Source organism: Nematostella vectensis, chromosome 12 (genome assembly GCF_932526225.1).
Source record: "Nematostella vectensis chromosome 12, jaNemVect1.1, whole genome shotgun sequence".
Classification (NCBI taxonomy): domain Eukaryota; kingdom Metazoa; phylum Cnidaria; class Anthozoa; order Actiniaria; family Edwardsiidae; genus Nematostella; species Nematostella vectensis.
The window spans coordinates 4,524,013-4,546,271 of NC_064045.1; the positions used below are offsets into that span (position 1 = coordinate 4,524,013).

The 22,259-nt window shown below is 41.4% G+C and overlaps 3 protein-coding genes across 5 annotated transcripts; 1 reads left to right on the top strand and 2 right to left on the bottom strand.

The window, feature by feature from the left end:
* Nucleotides 1-1,010: 1,010 nt before the first annotated feature.
* On the bottom strand, nucleotides 1,011-5,355 carry LOC5509615 (short-chain collagen C4). Its single transcript, XM_001630097.3, has 5 exons — nucleotides 4,886-5,355; nucleotides 3,770-4,041; nucleotides 2,909-3,208; nucleotides 2,067-2,356; nucleotides 1,011-1,485 (listed from the first exon to the last, which is right to left on the bottom strand). Exons 1-5 carry the CDS (start codon nucleotides 5,200-5,202, stop codon nucleotides 1,321-1,323), a joined length of 1,344 nt encoding a protein of 447 aa, XP_001630147.2. The 5' UTR covers nucleotides 5,203-5,355; the 3' UTR covers nucleotides 1,011-1,320.
* Nucleotides 5,356-5,816: 461 nt separating this feature from the next.
* LOC5509616 (indoleamine 2,3-dioxygenase 2) lies at nucleotides 5,817-15,936 on the top strand. 3 transcript variants are annotated; one of them, XM_001630072.3, is made up of 16 exons: nucleotides 5,817-6,103; nucleotides 6,161-6,311; nucleotides 7,087-7,182; nucleotides 7,814-7,933; nucleotides 8,364-8,415; nucleotides 9,649-9,715; nucleotides 9,982-9,996; nucleotides 10,425-10,524; nucleotides 10,897-10,917; nucleotides 11,401-11,497; nucleotides 11,623-11,674; nucleotides 13,207-13,273; nucleotides 13,946-14,123; nucleotides 14,360-14,456; nucleotides 15,400-15,476; nucleotides 15,575-15,936. In XM_001630072.3, the coding sequence occupies exons 1-16, from the start codon at nucleotides 5,832-5,834 to the stop codon at nucleotides 15,640-15,642; spliced, it is 1,530 nt and encodes a 509-aa protein (XP_001630122.3). In that variant the 5' UTR covers nucleotides 5,817-5,831; the 3' UTR covers nucleotides 15,643-15,936. The 3 variants fall into 3 exon arrangements, with proteins under 3 accessions (XP_001630122.3, XP_032234466.2, XP_048575737.1); XM_032378575.2 differs by having other exon boundaries at nucleotides 5,817-6,034; XM_048719780.1 differs by lacking the exon at nucleotides 15,575-15,936 and having other exon boundaries at nucleotides 14,360-14,475.
* On the bottom strand, nucleotides 15,922-22,173 carry LOC5509623. The gene is made up of 4 exons (XM_048719779.1): nucleotides 21,653-22,173; nucleotides 19,163-20,583; nucleotides 18,244-18,593; nucleotides 15,922-17,347 (listed from the first exon to the last, which is right to left on the bottom strand). The coding sequence occupies exons 2-4, from the start codon at nucleotides 20,562-20,564 to the stop codon at nucleotides 16,772-16,774; spliced, it is 2,328 nt and encodes a 775-aa protein (XP_048575736.1). The 5' UTR covers nucleotides 20,565-20,583; nucleotides 21,653-22,173; the 3' UTR covers nucleotides 15,922-16,771.
* Nucleotides 22,174-22,259: the final 86 nt, after the last annotated feature.

A 22,259-nucleotide genomic window follows, 5' to 3' on the forward strand; every position in this document is an offset into this window, starting at 1 on the left:
TAGTAATAAGAGTTTCAAAAAACTCTGTAATGGATATTTTAGCTCTATGATGACAGCCATTAGTAAATTACAGCGAAAACAAGTCCCTAAATGCTGTTCTTTTACCTGACATGAGCAGTAGCGGGTCTAGGGGGAGGGGTTAGGGGGTTTAAACCCCCCTTTGGCCTGCCAGAAAGCCATTTGTAACAAAAAAATACCCCCCGCCCCTTTGTCACTGAGCCCACTGCCAGCCCCCCCCTTTTTAGCGAAGCTAGATCCAGGCGCGTTCCCCAGGATTGGCCAAGGGGGGTGCGCAGTAATAGGTATCATATGGAAAAAGCATAGCATTTGATGATTCCTTAATGAGAAATGACCCACTTTTTTGCCGCCAAGAGGGGGGGGGGGGGGGGGGTGCGCAGTCATGGGTATCATATGGAAAAAGCATAGCATTTGATGATTCCTTAATAAGAAATGACCCACTTTTTTGCCGCCAAGAGGAGGGGTGGGTGCGCAGTCATAGGTATCATATGGAAAAAGCATGGTATTTAAAGATCTGTACAAGAAATGACTAGCCTAGATTCTAGATCCCAGTTCCTTCTCCAGCAATAATTAAACTCTTACTCTATTCTTTGATCTTTTTTATGCACTTCTGCCCTTATCCTCTGTTTTGTTCTAGTAGTGTACCATATCTTTGGGTGGGTTTGGGGTTGGACTGGAGTGTGCGTCTCTGTTTTCCAATGTTTCATCTCACTAGGTGCATTCTATTCTATGAATCATAAGGTAGCATGATTTACAACACTGAATATTTTTCTGAAGGGCAAACGCTCCTTGAAGTTTTTGAAACTAATAATAATATTGTAAGTTATTATATTTTCTTGAGATTCTCTGCCATTCCTAGTCCCCTTGCACAGTCGTTTTTTTTTTTTTTTGTGTCGGTCACACAACACTCCCAATAACGTATGCGCGGAAGACATTCCACTTGAGTAAGCAGCATTTTTCAACACCACGAAGCGCTCCGCGACGTCGCAAAATATAGTTTTTTTTTTTTATTTCCCGCAAGATTACAATTGAGTGCTATATTTACATCCGGGAATCTTATTGTTTAGCCATCTCGTACGTTAGACTTGGCTACCTGTGCCTTCATAGTTCCCGGTCTAGACCCTGTCTAGGTCAGAGTTAATCACTTAACATGAAAGCTGCAAGAAAAAAGTACTGGACCGCTTAGAGCCTGGTCTGGTTGAGGCATACAGTAATAGCTATTTGGTTTGAAAAATGATTACATGTGCTAGTACACCGCTAACTTAGGCAGCTTCACGAGGATAGCAATTATAAGTTTCCGGTTTACATTGTGCAAACTACACACGGTAGCCTCTCGCCGCGCGTGTATGGAGGGCATGAGAACGAGTCGCAGTCGGCGCGGAGGGCCTGGACAAAGTCGTTAGCGGAGAACATGGAGAGCGCGTCGCGGTCGATGCAAATCATTTCTTTGTGGTCTTTTCTGTTGATCTGCAAGGTAAAACACATTCATGTATAACACAAGGCGACACCAAGCGACACGGTTCGGTAAAGCCAATGGGCCGATCTCCAAATAACGGGGATCATGTGTAATTAGAGCCGAGAGCGAGGCTTTGGCCGAGTTTGTACACGGTATTAGTGCTTCGTTATCAGGGCCGTAGCAGGGGGGGGGGGGGGGGCGGCACTGGGGACATGTTCACCCCCCTCAATGTTTTAAAAAAGTATAAGGAAATGGCCAGTAGGGGCGTGGCTGTGCCCCTCCCCCAAATATTTTCTTAATGTTTCTGTATTGCCCCCCACCCCCAATTTTACGTGGCCTGCTACGGCTCTGATTATATGCATTATTTGTATACCGTGTTGCGCTAGAAGGTCTAGTGTTGCGCACGGCTTTTTGGCAGCGAGTACAAGTCAGCGACAGAAGGAAGAAATAAGGGCTTCAAGAAAGTCTAAAGTTGCATATGGCCTTTTCCTGTCGTGTCATCTCTTTCACGTAAATGTCGATATGTTATAGAGATCCAGAACAGTGTGGATTATATTTATGATAGAGTTGCATACAATATTGCGCGCAATACCTGAACGCCCAAGAACCCGTCATATTCTCGATGCCATCCTTTATAGCACTCCTTCCGTGCAGGGAGCATCACTTGGATACTGCGCGTCTTCACAAGGCAACGCGCGCACGTGACGTAAAAGAAGGTGGCCTTGAGATCGGTCTCTTGCTCGGGGTGTTGAGGTACCACAGATGAGTTTCGTATGGGGTCGGAAGGAGCTCGTTGGCCGAAGAACCAGGGTCTATTCGGCATGCATTCAAAGCTGGAGCCTCCGGTCCGACCCTTACCATGGCTTGTTGCGGCGGCTTGACCTGAGTAGAGGAAAAATATCTGTTGGCTCAAATATAAGGGTCTCTAACTCTTAACGCAACGCTTATCCGAGTATACTGTATGACCGGGCCTTACCTTGAGCGTATATGTTGTACCTGAGTATATAGGCCGGCCTAACACTGAATGTAACGCATACTCGATATACATATGGACCGGCCTAACCCTGTACCCGAGCATATAGAGCGGTCTAACTCAAGTAAATGGTTTGGTAGGTCTAAAGACTTCTAATTATTAATGAATGCATTTATACCTGGTTCTAATATCGAATGAATGCATATAACTATAAAAACGCATGCCTAATTTAAAGAGACCGGGCCTTACAGTGAGAGAAAGCGTATGCGTGCCTAAGTATACCGACCGGTTTTTTAATCCTCTAGTATGCCTAAGTCTAACGCGTACCTGAGTACACAGCGGCCGGGCTGATAGTGTATGGCGCACCATATAAGATATGGACTGGGGCTAGCAGGGAGTATAAGCGTATGCATGCCTAAGTAGATGGATCAGGGATCTAAACCTCTATGCCCAACGCGTACCTGAGTATATAGAGCGGGCACCCCCTTGAGGACATGTAGTTCGTCCCCACCGCGTGTACACCACGCCCGTGGCCCTAGCAGAGTCACTCTCCCAACTGCTATCGTCATCATCCATATAGGAGGCCAGGTAGCATGGCTTTGGAGTCCTTCTGCCTCGCTTTGTGACGTAACAAGTTGCGACTCCCTTGTCGCCTTTCTCTCCTTTTCGTCCCGTGTCCCCACGTGCTCCTGGTTCCCCGTTTTCACCAGACAGGCCGGTTGGCCCGCGGTCACCCTTTGGTCCCGGCAAGCCTTGCACGCCTGGGAATTGTGCAACAAATTGACAGCAATTGATTTTGTTTGTTCAGACGCTATTTCATTTACATCGCACACACTCCTACGAATTCTTCTTATTTTCATCATAGTAAAAATGCTGCTTTACATAGCGTTACAGCGTAATCTCAAAGCCACCCAGGCACGATACTAGGATTTGCTGAGGAGGGAGGGATGGGGGAGCGCGCATCCCATGTGCACGCGCGCCATTTATTGGCTTTCTTCGAAGTAGTCAAGCTGAAATGTTACTAGGAGGCGAATATTTCTCTTGGATTTTTACGTTAAACTTCTTTCATATTTTTGTCACCCATGACTTCATTACTGGACGTAATGGTCTCCGAAAAAGAAATGAATTTAATTGAGTAACATCAATATTCAATTATAAATTGTGATAGTCATTAAAAACTGCCCAGGCAAAAGGCTCAAAATTGGCTAGCTTTCCTGGCGGAGTCTCTTTAGATTGACCACAAGACAAAGGAAATGTCAGCATATTTTTTTGTCTTGTTGTCCGTCCTTCGAGAATTCGCCGCAGTGTCTTTAGAAGCACACCTTTGTCTCCCATCAAGCCTTTCGGGCCGATAGGACCTCTTTCGCCCTGAAGTCCCTGGAGTCCGTTAACGCCTGGGGGCCCCGGTGCACCTGGTGGTCCTGGAGAGCCCTCTTTACCGTTAGTGCCGTCCCTTCCCGGCATACCCATCGGTCCGTCCATCCCAGGCCTTCCGTCTAAGCCATTTCTTCCCGGCATGCCTGGGGAGCCAGCCGGACCGCGGGGCCCTGTTGAGTACCGTCTTCTCTCCAGTTCCTCACGGATTAAACGGACACTAGCAAAGGGAATGAAATGGCCAAAGTAAGACAACAACTCTTCCCAGAATGCATTACTGTTCTTTGTGGTCTAAAGCCAAGTGAATTCAAGAGATAGGATCTACATAAAAGGGATCGTAAAAGGCCGCTATCGCAACTCTTAGGCAAAGGGAATATAGTTTTTCCTTTGAAATCTGACTGAGAGGGTTGCTAGATGGATTTTTATTATGGCCACTTTGCTCAATTTTTATCTAATATGTTGCTATGCTTTTTAGGATTTCTTGTTGATTTTCTTATAGAATTATTATTACCTTTATATATATTTTTTTTTTTGGGGGGGGGGGGGGGGTTGATTTCCGAATATCAAGAAAATATGTAAAAAAATGATCGTTTGCCAAACGCGGTCACTTCCATATGAGAAAACTAATATATGTTTCTTATTTGGAAAAACTGAATGATTCTTCTCATTTTATGGTTGGCGTACCGCAGGTGCTTCATAAAATTTATGACTCTGTAATCAAAAGAGAAAAACAGTGACTGTGACCATCTTTAGTCAATGGAGAAAGTCTCTGAAAAGTAACAAAGATTTATCTGTACCAGATCCTCAAAACGCCAACGTTTTCTTCATCTTCATATGTAACGAGCCGTCAGATATCAGAGAATTTAAAGCCATTTACTTCGTCATTAAATAAACCCTCAACAAGTCACTGAGGTAAAAAAAATGACTAAAAAAAGTATCGTGTTACTTTCAAAGTGTCATGGTGTTGATGTAACACCACTCTTTGATCTCTCATGTAGCTCCTTGATAATAAAACTAATTGTCTTTAGTTAACAACAAACAAGAAAATGGATCCGTCAACTCACTGCACATCAAGACGTTGAATCTGATTCTGCAGTTGGTACATGGGGGCCAGTCGAGACGTTAAATCGTTCCTGCGCTTTCGATTATGTGAAGCGTCTTGATCCAGTACATTCCGATGCGTAGCCGAGGGTCCATGGCCATGCGTGTCGTCCAGCACATCTCTTTTAGCGTTGCCGCTACACTCGCACGCATGCACAGGCATAAAAACCAAATAAGCGATGCAAACAAGCGATAAGCCAAGTGCCACAAAGCTAAACGCCATCACCATCGCGAGCCGACATGACGTCGTTTGACGCAAACTAGACTCTTTCTTCTCCATTCCTTTGAAGCTATCTATATCGCTACTATATAGTCTTAGCTCACTCACAGAGTTTTGTTAAGGCATTTGTTTTTAAAGCGTATAGCACCCAGTGTTTACGCCAAGGTCGTAAAGACGTGCGGGTTACAGGCGGACTAGACAAAGATGCTTTATACCGTTGCGCATTTAGTAATTTGATATCGCGCAAGCCATTGGTGAATTCATCTAGGGTCACCTTAAACTCCTGTTATCCCTCAGCGCGCCGCAAAACGCCGAAAAATAGCGGGAAAACATGACAAATTATTGTCGTTTATAACAATAATGGAAGATCTAGAAGATGGAATTTGAACGCAAAAGCGACGCTTTAACTGTATGGAGTTGATTTATAGCTGTGTTGCAAAAATTTGAAGTGCTTTTTATTTCCAAATTACCGCAATACAGGCCTTTTTTCGACCCCATAATCCCTGGGTTAAAATTCGCTAATGATAGTTTAGCCAACCTAAAAATAACTCCCGGCTTTTCTTTCCTCTTTTCTCTGTATTTCGCTAACGCTAGCCCAGAGGCCTCTCTGCTAGCGGGGTATCCTTGCATGAAACCTGCCGTAAACGTAAACATAAGTTTGATTTTTAAACTGAATTCTAGCGACAAACATGAATTCTAAGAAGGAAAAAAAAGGAGACTTATCGCCAGCACGCTACATTGTCGCGTTCAACATGTCTCCTAGCTTAGCTAGGCCGCCTTTATATATACGCAATGGTAAAGAAAATCACACAGGAAGCCCAACGCCTTACACTGCTCTCAAGGAACGCCTGCCTGATTTTGCTACTTATTTAGACTCGTTACTCTCTAATAAGTATGTCAACTCCATCACATTCTATGAATTTGAACGTTTAACTGCCGTTTACCGAAAGAATATCATAAGGTACCCTTAGTTTTTGGTAAATGTATTTGCGTAATTTCATTTTCATTGTTTCAACAGGAATGGCTTGCGATCGTTTACCAACTTGAGTGAGGTTCGTTTCGGGTCTTGTGACAGCTTCAAGAAAAGAATGAATGGGCCAAAGGTCCCTTTTTTGGAGGACTATGAAGTGTCACCGACTCGAGGGTTTATTCAGGATGAAGATCCTTTGGTAAGGGATAAAATCCTATAAGTTTAGATTAATGACCACTTTCTTGATAAAACAATAAACCCCTTCAGTTCCAATACAGTTTTGCGGGCAGTAGGGGACTTGAACTAAGGTGAGTTTTGGGTGGCAAACTCAAAACAAAATAATCAAACAAAAAAATAAGAAATAACTGCGCCCATCACACCAGAGAATGACGAAGAAATAAAATCTTTAAATAAAACTATACCCTTTCTGAAAAAAAAAGAGATCTTCCTTTTCGTAAGCGCTGAATAAGTTGCTTTTTGTTGCTGTTATTTTGCCACTAAAAGGCTGACCTTGCGTTAGTATGCCACCCAAACAGTCACATGATCTCTTAGCGCAAGTCCTGTATTGCTTCATTCCACTTGCGTATTAAGATCTTGCTGGACCTCAGGCACCACCACATCTATTCTGTGAGAGTTTGCTGGAAAATATTAAGAAATGTAAGGAAATTCATGGGTTATCTGAGAATTAAGTCCCCCTTTCCTGTCCTCATGAAATCCTTGCTATAACCACCCTTATTGGATCTTGCATATTATCTGTTCCTATTTTTGTTTTAACCCACATTATTTTAAATCTGCAACAATTACCTGAATACTTCGGTTCATGGGAAGAGGTTTGTGAGCGTTTGTTTCTGAGTGGTATTTTAACCCTCATTATTTTAAATCAGCAACAATTACCTGAATACTTCAGTCCATGGGAAGAGGTTTGTGAGCGTTTGTTCCTGAGTGGTATTTTAACCCTCATTATTTTAAATCAGCAACAATTACCTGAATACTTCAGTCCATGGGAAGAGGTTTGTGAGCGTTTGCCAGAGATGTGGAAAGATGAGACAACACGCCATTGGATTGAACAGGTTAATATCATACAACTGGTGTCAAGAAATATCCCCACACCATACCCCTGGGGATCCAGGTTCCTGTCTAGAAGGAGGCTGAAGGGTCTGTTCATGTCACAAGATGAGTTGGACCCCTTTGTTGGTAGCTAAGAAGACCATTAATTTAATGCATGTATCAAGATAGAAAAAAGTTTCTAGATGGATCTAGTGACCTATTACCAGAGCTATTAGAAAGCTGATTTCAACTGAGTGGATCCGTGGTCAGTGAATTTAAGACTCTGAACCCCACCCTGCCTTTTTCTAAAAACACACCGCTGGGATCTTTCCACCAGCCAATGTTGGCTTAGTAAGTCAACTGCCAAGCTTTTGAGTAGTGGGGTTTGTTAGCCTTAGGAAGACAATATCTTGTTATGCCTCCTAGCTTTATGTCTCCTAGCAATATTCTTTCTATTTGAGAAGACTTCTTTCTGTTGTCTTTTGACTAAAGTCCTTATTCTGAATCTTATCCCCCCCTCCCCCTCACCCCTCTCAACAGGCCTGAACTGAAATGTATCTTATATTAAAGTTGTATGTCTTCCACTTGACCTCCTTGGTAAACTGGTGATTTGTTGTACTGGATTTCTTTGCTATGGTTCTTTTTTATTTACAGTTACCTCTCCTAGACCATAATAAACTGACTTCTGCTCGAGAGTGGTGGAGAGCAAATCTTGTACTAGTGCTGATGTCACATTCCTATGTTTGGTGCGAGGGTGAGACAAATCCAAAAAAGGTGAAGTATATACCTCCTGTTCTACAGGCCTTTGGTAATTAATTCAATAATAATAATAAGGTCCTGTCTTAGTATCTAGGTGGTTGGATCTTCATTTCCACAGTCTAAATTGTTATTTTTAATGCATTGTTTACCTAAACTGTTAAGTAGCCAGAGAATTTGTGTATTGGATTGAACAACCTTTTTGCCAATTTTACCAAGAAGTGGAATATAGATGGTGGTTCATACAACAACAGCAAGCTACCATTCACTTTGTTGCAAAACACGCTTTAAAGCCCTCTGATAATGTAACTTATGCTGTATCTGAAGGCTCTTGCATACTCCAAGCCATTAAACAGTATTTTCAATTTCTTATCTTTTTTGTGAGCTCCCATTAGCTATATATATATCGCAGACACACATTTTTATAGATGCCTCTCATCTTTTACAGGTTTTGCCCAAGAGCGTGGCTGTACCCTTAGTAGGTGTTTCAGAACATCTAGGTAATAAATCGTGTATTGATACTAATCTGAATATCTGGTATATCAATAAAAAATATCAAAGATAAATAATAAAAGAAATTATTGTAAATACAGGAGATGTGATGACAATGAATAATGGTGATGTAATAATGATGGTTATTTGTAGTGGTGATGGTGATGATGGTGGTAGTGATGGTGATGGAGGTGGTGATGGTGATGATAGTGATGGTGGTGGTGTTGGTAGTGGTGATAGTGAGATGGTGATGGTGGTGGTTATAGTGATGGTGATGGTGATGGTGGTTGTGGTGATGCTGGTGGTGATGATGATGATTGTAGATGAGGGTAACTGTTGATGATGTTAGTGGTGACGATGATGGTAGTGGTAGTGATTATGATGGTGATTATGATGGTAGTGGTGATGATGATAATCGTAGATGATTATGACGGTAGTGGTGATGACATGATGATTATGATTATGCCTATGCACCATTAATAAGGATAAAAAGTGATTATTATATAGCGAGACTGATGATTATTAATTTTGATACCATAACGATTGAGAAGATTGTGATAACATTGAGAATATAAAGATATGTTGTGCAGGGCTTCTGGAATTACGTGGAAAAATACTCAAAATTATGCGGGATTCTTTGCTAAATTACCCGTAAAATCATTCATTACGTGCTAAATTACGCGGGATTTTGCAATACATTTTTCTTTAATAATCAGAATTTTGCGGGATTCTTTACTGAATTACGCGCTAAATTGCACGGAATATCAACTGTTACGTCCAAACTACATTTTGTACCGAAGGAAAGTACGAAATAACTTGAGAAGGTTAATTTTTTGTGCGAAAATATCTTAGGCGAGTTTTCATTGGCTCCTAGCCACCAGCCAATTAAAAATGGTATTTTATTATTAGTCCTAGGCCTTGGCGGTTTAGCTAAAAATGCCTAGTCATTTTATTTGTTTTCGAAATTCAGTTCTAAATATCTCTCTTTTTTACAAGAAATAGAGGTAAGAGCCCTAAAAGAACACATCAGCTATGCACTTAAATGTTTTGTCTTTCAAAATTTAGCCAAATTATGCGGGATTACGTGGAAATTTGTGGATTACGCGTAGAAAGCCAAATTAGGCGCTTCCGCACAAGCGCGTAATTCCAGAAGCCCTGGTTATGGTGATGGTCATGATAATGATGATATATTAATTATACTAATAGTACATAGCTTAAATTGATGGATTATTTTTTGCCAGGAATGCCTCCTATTCTCACGCATTACTGCTATGCCATTTACAACTGGAGAGTCATAGATATTTCAAGGTATAGAAAATATCAAATTCTTGCCCTAAAGACACTCCTGAAATATGAACATCTCTTTATATTGACAGAATAAAATCTCACGACAAAACAAATAAAAAATGACTGAACGTAACTCCACTAATTGCAGTTTTAAGGATGCCTAGCTGTAAATAACAGTATCCATAAAAGTGAAATATTCACTGAACTGTGTTTCTAACAGCCTTATTTTCTCTTCTTACATTTTATGCTTAACTTTTTTATGATGCTATGATGGTTTGGATCTACAGACCTCTTACATTAGAGTAAGTAAGTTGCTGTAGTGTGTGTGTAGTTTGTGTGTATCACTAAAGGCCTTCCTTTTTGTTTCGTTTTGCGTACAGCTTTTTATTCAATAATTTCTCGTTTTCAAAGAAAATGATAGCATGACTTGTATATCTTTTGTTATTTACATGGCTGATGTTTACTCTATAAAGACTATGGATTGATTGATCTGTTTTTGAACTGACAAAATTTCTAGATTGACACAGGACCAAATGATTGATAGAAATTAATTTCTATTTAATTTGTGAATTCTCACTGTTCCAACTTATTGTGCATTTGGTGCATGAAATTGCATCTTGCCTTTAATTTTTTATGTCTTCTTAAATCCGCAAACGCAAAAGAATGTGTGACATTAAAATATTGATGTTGATTTATATACTAGTTCTAACACATTCTTCCTTTTTTTCAGTAATATTAAACCTATCAACACTTTCACTGGTACACCATCTGAAGATGGCTTTATCACTGTGGCTGTACAAGTTGAGATGGAGTTTGGCAAAAGTGTCACTGTAAGTCAGAGATTCACACAAAAACAAAAACAAATCCAGATTGACATAACATAATAGAAATTACAGCGGCCTAAAGGAAATTATCATGGCTATTTATAATAACTGTTTCCACTTTGAACTGAGTACGTTTCTCTATTTGTATTTGTGTTAAAAAAGTTAATAAAAATATCTCAAAGTTGGGTACATTGTCTTTCAAAAAACTTTTATATATGCATAATTTGGCGACTATGATACAAATGGTTGACAGTCAAGAATTTGTTGCAGAAAGGCTTATATATGTAAAGGATGTCTGTATTACTTAATTGAACCGGTATGTTAGTCTTGTCTCTCACAAGCAGTGTTTCTTTATAAATCTTTTTTTCTGTTCAACAGAGTCTCATTGCTTCACAGAAGGTATTGCATATACTTGAATTCATACTTATTGACTTTGCTAGACCACAAGGTACCAACAAACTAGTAACACTCCGTTCATCTCAACTGCAGTCCCAATAACTGCAATAAGACTCTACTTAGTTGAAACTTGAGAGTAATTCTGCTAGCTTTCCCAAAGTCCGCTTCTTTAGGTCACTTTCTCATGTGCTCACTTACCTGCCTGTTGTACTGCAGAGAGACCTAAAGAGCCTACAGTACTTCGAAATAAGCTGCCGCTTGTCCTAATTTCCTTTCAACAGCCAACTTGCAATAGCTTTCAATTTTCCTGGTTGGACAGCTCAGGGTGGTTTAAGAAAAAGTTATGATAATTCTAAAAAAGGCTGCCCCTCTTGTCCTTACTTTTCCTTTCAACAGCATTCAACTTTCCTGGTCGTGTATCAAGGGGGGGGGGGGGGGAGGGTTAAAGAATGGGTTAGGATGCTTCAATACTTCTCATCTTGATAGGCAGTGCTATCGGATGACTGCCAGCTGCTGAGGAAAGAGCTCTTCTCAGTACAACAGATGATTTCCCGGCTAACTAATGCTCTGCTTAAAATACATGGTAAAGAAGCCACATGTATCTCTGTTTGTGCAATTTTGTTTTGGGGTTTTTACCAAGATCAGAATGAAAACAAAATGCATAACACTTCTACTATATATAAGCTCTGTTTTTTGTTTCCATTTCAGATGTTTGCAAGCCCAGAGATTTTTACTGTTTTATTAGAGTTTTTCTAAATGGGTAAGGAAGATGTAATCTAGAATTATATATAGATATATCCAGAATAAAAATAGTACAATGGAACCCTGTTATCTTGAACCCTCAAGGGACAAGTCTGACCATCAATATACCATAGCTTTTAACCTCGCTTTAGGAAAAGTCTTGAGAAAATACAGTGAATGTATCAGAAGTACCAAGATAGTGAGAATACAGTAAATGTATGGATATTTTCAAGAAAATTAGGCTTGCGAAAAGGTTCAAAATCTTGAGAGTCCCGCCTAATGTGGGAGAGTTGACAGCTATGATATACAGTTGAACCCTGTTGGCTTGAACCCTCAAGGGAGGAGTCTAACCATCAATATACAATTGAACCCTGTTATGTCGAACCCTAAAGGGAGGAGTCCGACCATCAATATACAGTTGAACCCTGTTAACTTGAACCCTCAAGGGAGGAGTATGAATATCATTAGTATAAATCCACTCAAATACTATCACGAATCTCGCAGTTTGATTGGCTCCCGTACTCAGAATCTAAAAGGTATGCGTTTTCGCGCCAAAATCGGTTATTTATTACTGAGAATTATTAAAATAATATTTTTTCGAAGGAAGTTTGAGAGTGGGCTACGCCCCTCGTTGACTGTCTATTGACTCAAAGAAAACTCGAACTCGTAGTCTAATTGTTAAATATACAGTGGGACCCTGTTAACTTGAACCATCAAGTAAGGATTCTGACCATCAATATACAGAGAAACCCTGTTAAAGTGAACACTCAAAGGAGAACAGTTACAAGAAATCCAAAATCCAACAGTCTGAAATAGTCTAAAAGAAATGAGCGGGTATTTTGGAGTATCTGAGATCGTAATTGGGGGCTCTTCTGTCACATGTTATATGTTTTTAAAAAAAAGATCTCTAAAAAATGAGAAAGCTGGGGTAAGCCATCATGTGGTCACCATCAAGAAGATGTTACTATAAATTGGTGTGGATGTACGTGACGGAAAAACACGACGTGACGCTTCCAATAAGCCCATTTCACATCGAATAAGACGGAGAATTTATCTGAGTACTTAGTAACTTATAGCAAACAAAATATGAAGTGCGACTTTTTTTTAATTGATGCGACTTTTTGTAAAGTGTCATTGAAATTTGAGCTTTTCGTCCCTGAACTGATACACATTGCAATGGTGATCAAGGGAAAATTATCTTAAAAAGCCAAAATCTGGTTATGTGCACTTCGACCTCATGTTATTTGTGTTTTGAAAATCAGTCCGTAAAACAAGGAACCTATAGCCATTGTAAGAAATTGTGTCTTCTCTGTCTATCTGGAATTGCGCGTTTTCCAGGTTTTTTCCGTCATGTCGTGTGGATGTTGTCTATAATTGAACACAGTCTTTGAGAAGGGTCCAGTTGTTTAAGGGGAACCCCATTCATTATTTTCTCTCTTCATTAGTTGCTCTTAAATTTACAAGAAATAACTGCCCCCATTCCCATCCCCTCCTGTCGTGTCGTTTTTGACGATAGGCGCGGTACTAGTGTTGTTTCCCTCGCTTGTGTAGGTGGCAGTCAACTTCTGCATTACCAGAAGGACTGATCTACGAAGGAGTCAGCTCTACGCCGAGACAGGTAAGTTACCATTGCTTAGTGACAACATAACCATGTAATTTGAAATTGGCCCTTTAAAGAAGGCCAATCACGCCACCATTTTATGCTCCCGCTGCCGAGCCACACAAAGATATTTTCAATAAAATATCGTCAATAATAACGTATCAGACTTCATTCGTAAATTGTTATTTTGAAGTTTCCTTGCGAATAAACCGCTGCAATGGCAAAGGAGTGGTTGATAAACATTCTTTAACAAGGCTCCGTATGTAGCTTATTGAAGTGTGATCATGTGACCGGAAGTTGCGCCTCTAAGCAGGACACCCTTGTTTGTAACTTGACAACGGGCGCCAATCTTTAAGAAATGTGTTTTGTATTTTGATTTTCAAAGTTCCTTTTATAAGCCCGCGTGGTGGAGCAGACACGTCTACTTTGATTTTTTGGAACAACGAAGAAAAGGCGTTTATATTTTAAGGTAAAACTTCCGGTTACATGTATTTGTTCAAACTCCCTATTGACGATAAACACAAAACTTCTTCCAGTCTCTTGTTTGGTATAGGCCAATCAATTAACAGTAGCAAGTTGCAGTTGTATTAGGGGAACTTAACGCGGTAAAACGGTTTCTTAAAATTGTTAAAATTTTCTCTTTTAATAATTACAGGTTGTTTAGAACTTGTTTTATTCTTTGTCTTGCAGTACCCAGGAGGCAGTGCGGCCGAGTCCACTGTGTTCCAGGTTCTTGACGCTTTCCTCGGCATTCGTCACCATTCCCCTTCGCGAACTTCGTTTCTAAAACTGATGCGTAAACACATGCCGCCCAAACATAACGAGTTCATCACTGCCGTGGAGAATGGTCCGTCTGTACGCCATTACGGTAAGATGGCACACCATAGTGACAGGGAGTTCATGATTGACTTGGAAACGGGCTACTGTACGCCATTACGGTGAGAAAGCATACCACAGTGATCTCGTTATTGGCGTGGCGTCTGTACGCCATTACGGTAAATGGCTCATATAGTACATGTAATGACACATGACACTATCTAAGCTGCCCCGTATGAATGAGAGGCACTTTCATTTTCCCAATTCGCTGTTCATCTTTCTTTGCAGTGGAGAACAGTAAAGATCAGCGGTTACATGAGCAGTACAACGCATGCGTGACAGCCCTACAGGAATACCGCAACGCACACCTGAGCATCGTCACCAAGTGAGTCACAAAACCAAAGGTAGCCCAATCTCAGCATTGAACCCCCACACTACCCCTTTTCCCGAATACCCGCCCCCCAAAATATACACATTTTTACGGTGATTGAGGTCGTGAGGACGGTGATTTTTTTAAATGCATGGATGTGACGAAATAGGGCAAATGGTCTCATTCGACATCCCTTGAGACACCCTTAAATCTTTTTCTCTAAGTCTTACAATAACGATTTTTATTATTTTAAGCCCTTTCAATTCACACCGCCGTAATTTGCTACTGCGCAATGCCGAGTCACAAAAAGCATCCATTTCCATCGGCCAATTCAAGCGAGTAACCGAGATATTTTCAATCAAATATAGTCAATAACGTGTCAGACTTCATTCGTGGATTGTTATTTTGACGCTTCCTTGCGAATAAACCGTTGTATTTTCAAAAGGAATCTCTGAGAGGGTCCCGATGATTGACCTCAAGGAAATGTATATAGAAATTACTCCATGTAAAATTTGTAAGATTTCGATTGAGACCTTTCAGTTCTGTATTCACACTCATAATTGTGAATTGCGTTGAGCACCCCGTATCTGTACTTCTAATTAAGTCTGTTAATGTAAAGCGCTATATGAACACTCGCTTTCTCTGCGATGTTTACCCTGGATTCCAGAGGCTGAATTTCCGCTTTTCCCAGGATGCTTCGCTTCGCTCGTCGTTATTCTCGCTTCACTCGAAAAATTCTCGTAGCCTCTGGCCTCCAGGGTATGCGATGTTCAGTAGCGCTATATAAACACTAGACATTCGCACTGTGCTGTCCCAGAAAAGATCCACTCTTGGAAAATTCTCAGAGGTCCCCCGGCGACTCGTCCCCACTGGAAATGTGTATTTAGAAATTACAAACTGTGCTCAATGTAAAGCTTTGATATGGACTTTTCAGCTCTGTATTCTTACCGTATTCTAGATACATCATCATACAAGCAAACAAGGACCCTGAAAACCCAAACCGCCGACTCGCCAACAAGGGCACTGGGGGCTCAGGTAGGGGATATGGGATATAATTATTTGGCGTTTTCATTTGTTACGGCTGCTATACAAGCTTTACGTTTTTACGTTTTAACATTATATTTTTATTGCAGATTTGGTGAAATTTCTCCAGCGTGTGCGAGACGAAACGAAGGAATCTAAATTACCATCGACGAGCTGATAGGAACGGCGCCACTATATGCGGAGTTCGCGAGGCATATAGGAACTATGGAACCTGATAAATATTTTTTGCTTCGTTTCTTAGTCCAAGAGCGAAGCTTGTAGGCCATAAACGATGCTAAAATCCGATACTCCATAAGTTTTCATGAGCAAACGAGGACAAAAAGATTTTTATTAACAGCGTTCTTTCTGCTTTTATTAACGAGAACACGAAAATGTTGAAAAAAGGTAATATTTTATATCTTTTTAAATTCAAATCGGTAAATAAATGACAATAAAGTTTGTGTTAAATTTATTTTAGAAATAATAATTTTCTATCACACACTTTATATTCTAAATTATTGATGATCAGTGATTAATTAATAAACGGCCTTACTCAAGAACCTAGATATGCTCGATGACCTAGCGTTCTTGGTGGGCTCGATAAACGTCCGAAGGGGTTTGGCTTGTGCCACGGTATATTTAAACATCTATCATTTGAGATGGAAGCTATCCTGAACCGTTCTATTCATCCCTCGGTATTTCTCCTTGTACACCTTTGTAAATGGCAAATGTCTATTGGCAAATGGCAGTTCTACGAACGAAGGGTATCATGGGTCTAATCATATTTCAACCAAATGTAGGATAATCTGGATCAATAAAACAATAATCCATTAAAGGCCATCGATATGTGGCTCTGGCATCGCTGGAGTTCATTGTTAACCTTTAAGTTTGCGAATTATTAGTACCCATAAGAACCTTTCGGACTTGGAGTTGCCATGTGTACTGACAACGTTATTTGAATTCGGTATATATTTTGACTTTAAACCCTAGTATGACCAATGGAAGGCTTTAAATTCCATGCGTAAACAAACGTGTAACAGATAGCCTTGCCCTCTAAAACGGTTTGGTAATCGGCAGCCTAAGACCTAGGCGTGTATCGAGAGCGCCGGGCTGGCTTCCCTCCCCTTAGGGAATGTACCTTCTCTCCTCTGCAGTTCCCTTTCCTCGTTTCCTGGCCGGAACGTACACAAACTTTCTAAACTTCCAAAACCATATTGGAAACAGGGAACGTGTTGGTACTATTCGAAAAGATTAATATCAAAAATATATATTCAATAGCATTATCGCATCATAATTCATATTAATATCTATGAAATCTTTTCTAGAGTTTCTTTGAAGAATCGTATAATAAAATAAATACACCTCAAAATTTCTAGATTCGGTCCCTTGCTCGCCTCCTTGTCCTTCGGGTTCTTAATCAGGAGCTTGCGCGGGTCAATGAGTGACAAGATAAATGACTTAATCTCCTCGGAAAGCATATCTGGCCAGAGCTTCTTCCCGAACTGGGCTTTGGTAAGCCTAACTGCGTCCTCTATCTCCCCTCCCATGGGCCACCAAGCGAAAATATAGTGATTCTGTTCGTAAAAACGAATCACTTCCCCCACAGTTCGCAGCGAGCGTAGTTTCGCCAACTGCGCATGCTCGGTCTCATCGATTGCTTTAGACGCTGGCGCCTCCTCCTCATCTACGAGTTTCGCTTTCGCGTGTGGGATACTTGCGGAGTACCAGTCTCCCTCGGCTCTTTCGAACTGGGACTGGATGGAGTTTTCACGGGAGTTGGGTACGATTGCGTCTAGGTCGCATATGATGGCGTACGGTATGTGAAGATCGCGGCAAATGGCGGCGCCTTTCCATAGATTCATCTTACCGCCAACACTTAAAACCTTGAAAACAAAAAAGGCATTAAGGCCAACTTTAACGCAATTTTCACTCCCAGCATCCATTTCCATTAGTAACAGAGATATTTTCAATGAAAGATGAATGATAGGACCCTGTCGCCAAGTACAGGCCCGTACCCAGTGGGGGGGGGGGGGGGGGGGGGGGCGGGGGGGGCGGCCCCCAACAACGGCCGTGTTAACAAAACTCGGATCTCGCTCCCCCCACCCCCCCCCCCCCCATGAAAAAAGTATTCGGATGTTTTTGAAAACAAAGTTGCCTCCCCATGCTCCCTGTCCGAGTTTTTCGAAGAAGGTCTCCAGACTGAAGATTTCTTAAAACCTTAGTTTTCGTATACAGTGATTTTCGAATGGTTGGCGTCACTGGTGTTTTTTTTTAATTTTTATTTTTGGAGGGTTTATTTCGAAACTTTCTTGTAAATAAAAATGCTTATTTTGTCATCCTTTCAGCTTATTTTGTCATCCTTTCAGCTTATTTTGTCATCCTTTCAGCTTATTTTGTCATCCTTTCAGCCATAAAGAGAAAAGACAAATAACTCCGCGCCGCCCTGGTCCGAGGATGTTTTAAAGCTCACAACTTTGTTACAAATTTGGCAACATTGATCTGTTTCTTTGCTAAAGGCTTGTTCCCATGGCAAAAACTTTTCAGCCTACTTTCAATTTGATGAACTGAAATTTGATGTTAACAAACGAATTTAGACCGGGAAGTTTCTTGACGGACGTTATACACACACAATAAAGCACACCGAGCGCATTTTTACGGGCTTCTGTTGCTTTCTAATTTGTTTTATCTGGTTCTCGATAACCAACTCAGAGAAAAGGGCAGTCTTCCCAGAAAACCCTGCGCTCTTATTAACAGTCCAACAGGGTACCCATCAACACACCTTGCAACTCCGCACAGCTTCTTGTATCATGCCAAGTTCCTCCGCGGTATAGTACTTGCGCTCATACGCGGGATCCTGCAGCAGTTTCTGCACATATGCGTCATTCCCCCTGTGGGAGGGGGTGGGGGATGGACTTCGACTCCGAGGGGGTGTCCAGTCGGGGGATAACGACCTATTACTATCTTCGTTTGAAAACGATCGCTCCGCCCGCTCAACTTGAAGGGCTTTAAATAGCGCGCCACGCCCCTCGTCAAAGAGCCCTAGTAACGCCTCGATGAATCGCTTGTCGCTCTCGCCTTCCACCCAAATGATGTGACGGCTGAAGAAGATCTCACGCACTTCCGGTGCACCTGTGTCACGCAAGGATAAATAACGTGTCACGGCATGCTCCAATACTTGAACACAAAACAGGACAGAAGCTTAGTGAGCTATATCTAAAATACTAAGCTAGTTTTACCGTAAAATAATCGGCGGTAATACGCAGTTTTTATCTTACCAGGCAGAAACAAGTTGATGTGCAAGTTGACGTTTTTAACGTTTTGCTTCCTAGTGAGACTAACCTTAAAAGACCAATAAATATTCTAGCGCATTCTACCACGATCCACCCAATTTAAAACGTCATTATCGCGCCACATTATTCTACCACTCCCTATTGCATGAAATCTCGTTACATCTTGCCTGCGTTTTCTCGTTTTCTTAGCCAATTGAAAGTTCAACCCGAAATACGCATCACTATCCCGAACCCTCCTTATAGTCCAACTCCACTCAACGTAGCATTATCCCCACAATTACCCTCCCGTCCTCACCCCTGCCACCAACCTCTACCCGTATCACAACCATTATCCCCCTTTTATGTCCCCTTCACCCTAGCCGCCATGGTACGAATACCCGCTTTTAACCAAAAACCCGAAATACGCACCTATAAAAAGTAGCTCTCTCTCGGAGTACCTCGCGGTGACGCGACGTATCTGACAGTAGCCATCAGGCAACAGCTGAAACCTCCAGATTAGCGTGATCCTATCACAATCCAGCAGCTCTGGCGAGTGGGTTGTTGCTATGATGCACTTGCGCCTGCGCACTGACTCACGCATCAGGATATTGCGCAATCTGCGGGTCTGTAACGGGTGCATCCCGCGGGTCGGCTCATCCAGGATCACGTTACGCGTGCTTGGTTTTACCAACAAGGCGGCGATGATGAATGCGCTGAATAAACCTTCTGGGATGCGACGCATGACGCGCTTTGTTTTATTGTCCATGACCTGGAAGACATCTTCACCCTTGGGGGTCTCAAAAGTGATGGACTTATCGCCGATGATCTCGTGGAACAAGGGGTGTATCTCAGTAACAGACTCGTCAGGAAAATCATGCAGTAGCTCAGCCACTATGATTTTCTTCAGCTCATGGTAATTTGACCAAGCAAGGCCGCCATAGCTTGACTGGCGCCGCCATGCTGGTCTTTTTAACAGGACAGAGGCTAGCGATGATCGACAGCTGTCAATACTAGCGTGACGTAGCCTTACTCCTTCATCTGATTGGTCATGTGCTGTCATTTCCATGGAAATGTTAGATTGCATACTGGCATTACGGGGCATGTTTGAGTGGAAGAGATCATCCAAGCTTGCACATGAGGTATTGGTGGAAACCTCTCCATCGGTAATGGCTTCAGAAGCGTAAGGAACCTCTCTGCGGTTGATTAGGAATGACTTTTGAGGCACCCAGTCAGCAGGGTTCACGCCCGCAGGTAGAGGCTCATGAAACCCTGTGATAAGATGTCCGCCGGATTTTGTCGCAACAAGAATACCATCATCCATAAGAATATACAAGAACTGAGAATTAGAAATTCTATCTACTTCATTTTCTTTTCTCCTACTAGACTCTGTTGTTTGTGGTAATGACTGATGTCGATGACCAGCAAGTACCTGGATCCGTTTTGTTCCACCTCTACAATATTCAAAGATCTGGTCAAAGAATGGCGTTGGGATTTTCAGGATGTCGTCTGAAAACCAGGAACTCAGACCAGGAGATACTAACTGTGTAGCTGATGCCTCATTGCAGTGATCACAATGTCGTATCAACTCCGCACCGTTTTTAAACTCAAATTCACAAACAACCTTGGACTCTTTACAATTATCAATCACTTCAAAGTCTGGTCCCTCCTCTTGCAAGTTACTTGCAGCTTTAATTAAGGCGACCAAGCTACTTTTTCCACTGGCATTCTCACCTACAAAGGTGTAGAAGTTGCAGCCATCTCTTCCCATGAAGTCTAACTCATGTCTGCCTTTGAATATCACATAATTTTCTACCACCACACGCCGCAACATAGTGAAGTGGATTTGTCACCTGAAGAAGATAACAAACACAATCAATCCATGTGAATCAGAGTATAAAATAGCAGTAAAGATCTACTTAACCTAAATTCATAGGATGTGTGCCTAGGTAAGCTTGGCCACCAAAAAGTGAGTCATTTCTTATTATCAAATATTTTTACATATTTATGATATCCCCCACAACTAAGCTTGATTCTTATCATACATAAAAAATGTATGGCTTTGTGGCTGTACTACACTAATGACAAGGTTGCCACCAACAGTCTCTTAGAAGCATGAGACAGGGGCCGCACACCGGGATGGGGGGGGGTATAGCACTCCCCTTCAAATTTTTGAGAGAGAACAGGTAGCAAAGAACGGCACTATAGAATACATACGCCTCAATGGCTTAGATACATTTTCTTTCTCCCGAGGCATATCTTAAAATCCAGGTTCCACTGTAGTGGGGAAACTGTTATTGCTCTAAACTTGTAAAATTGAGCTTCTAGGGAAGAAAAACACCACAGACGGACACATTAACATCAAACTAAGTTTATTTCATGAATTAGAGAATGAATATACAACTTATAGATGTTTATTTGCATGAATTTGTATGTCCTTAGAAATCCTTGACTTACGCGGGTGGGAGCCTTGTTTTTATGCAAAATTTTCCTCTTTTTAATTGTCACAGATACAATCGCGCATTTGCAAGATAATAAACTTGACCTTTTCAGAATGCAAGGTTAGTAAAGGTTGACGGATAAAGAACACAAAAGGCACTTTGCCGTTCGGAAACCTCGCTCATTTTACAGGTAGATGGCAATAGGGTTTTATCTACACATAATACGGCTTACTAGCTACGGCGGATACACCCATATAGTTATTCTAACTATCAATTTAAATAAATAATTTGTTTAGCTATTACTATAACAGCGCGTAATAATTGTTCTACAATCAACATTCACGAGGAAATCGTTTATTATTAAGCGCCATTAAAGACCAATAAATAGCTAGACTATTTTCAATTTTAGCTAAAGTAGGTTTAGATTGCTGTAGATCTATGTAGGTAGGAGATACAGTTGACTGTATTACTTGGTACTTACAGTTTGTTTATAAACAACAGTCGCCGGGTTTGGAGGTTCGACCCGGCTGCAAATGCTGGCTACACAAACCAAATCAATCTCATCATAAGTCCATCTGAACCATGTAAAATTCAATTAAAGTCTTCTGTTGTCACATATAGTGGATTTCTGTTTGAATGTTTATGTTTTGATCTGGACTTGAGGTCGTTTCTACAGCGCAAAAGTTAGTGCTGACTACCCTTCGAAAAGGAATCTTCGATACTGAGTGACCGGGCCTGATGACGTCATTTCGGAGTGATTATGCGGTATTGGCCTTTTTATACGATATTGCGGTAAAAGAGCAAAAAACATGCGGTGATGCGGTTTTTTAAAACACTGCGAGATTTTGCTTTTCTAATGGCGGTATTGAGGTAAAAAAATAAAATATTGCGGTGTTAATCGTCCTGCGGTGCGCGGGATTTGCCCGTTTTACGCGTTGATCTAGCGGCAAACCTAAATGTCGGAGTGTCGCGTATGCTATTCTGCATCCTTATGTGCGGTATCCGATATTTTTATTGATTTTTTATGCGGCATTGCGGTAATTAGACCCCACCAACGTGTCCCCCCTAAAAGAAAATACATGATGACG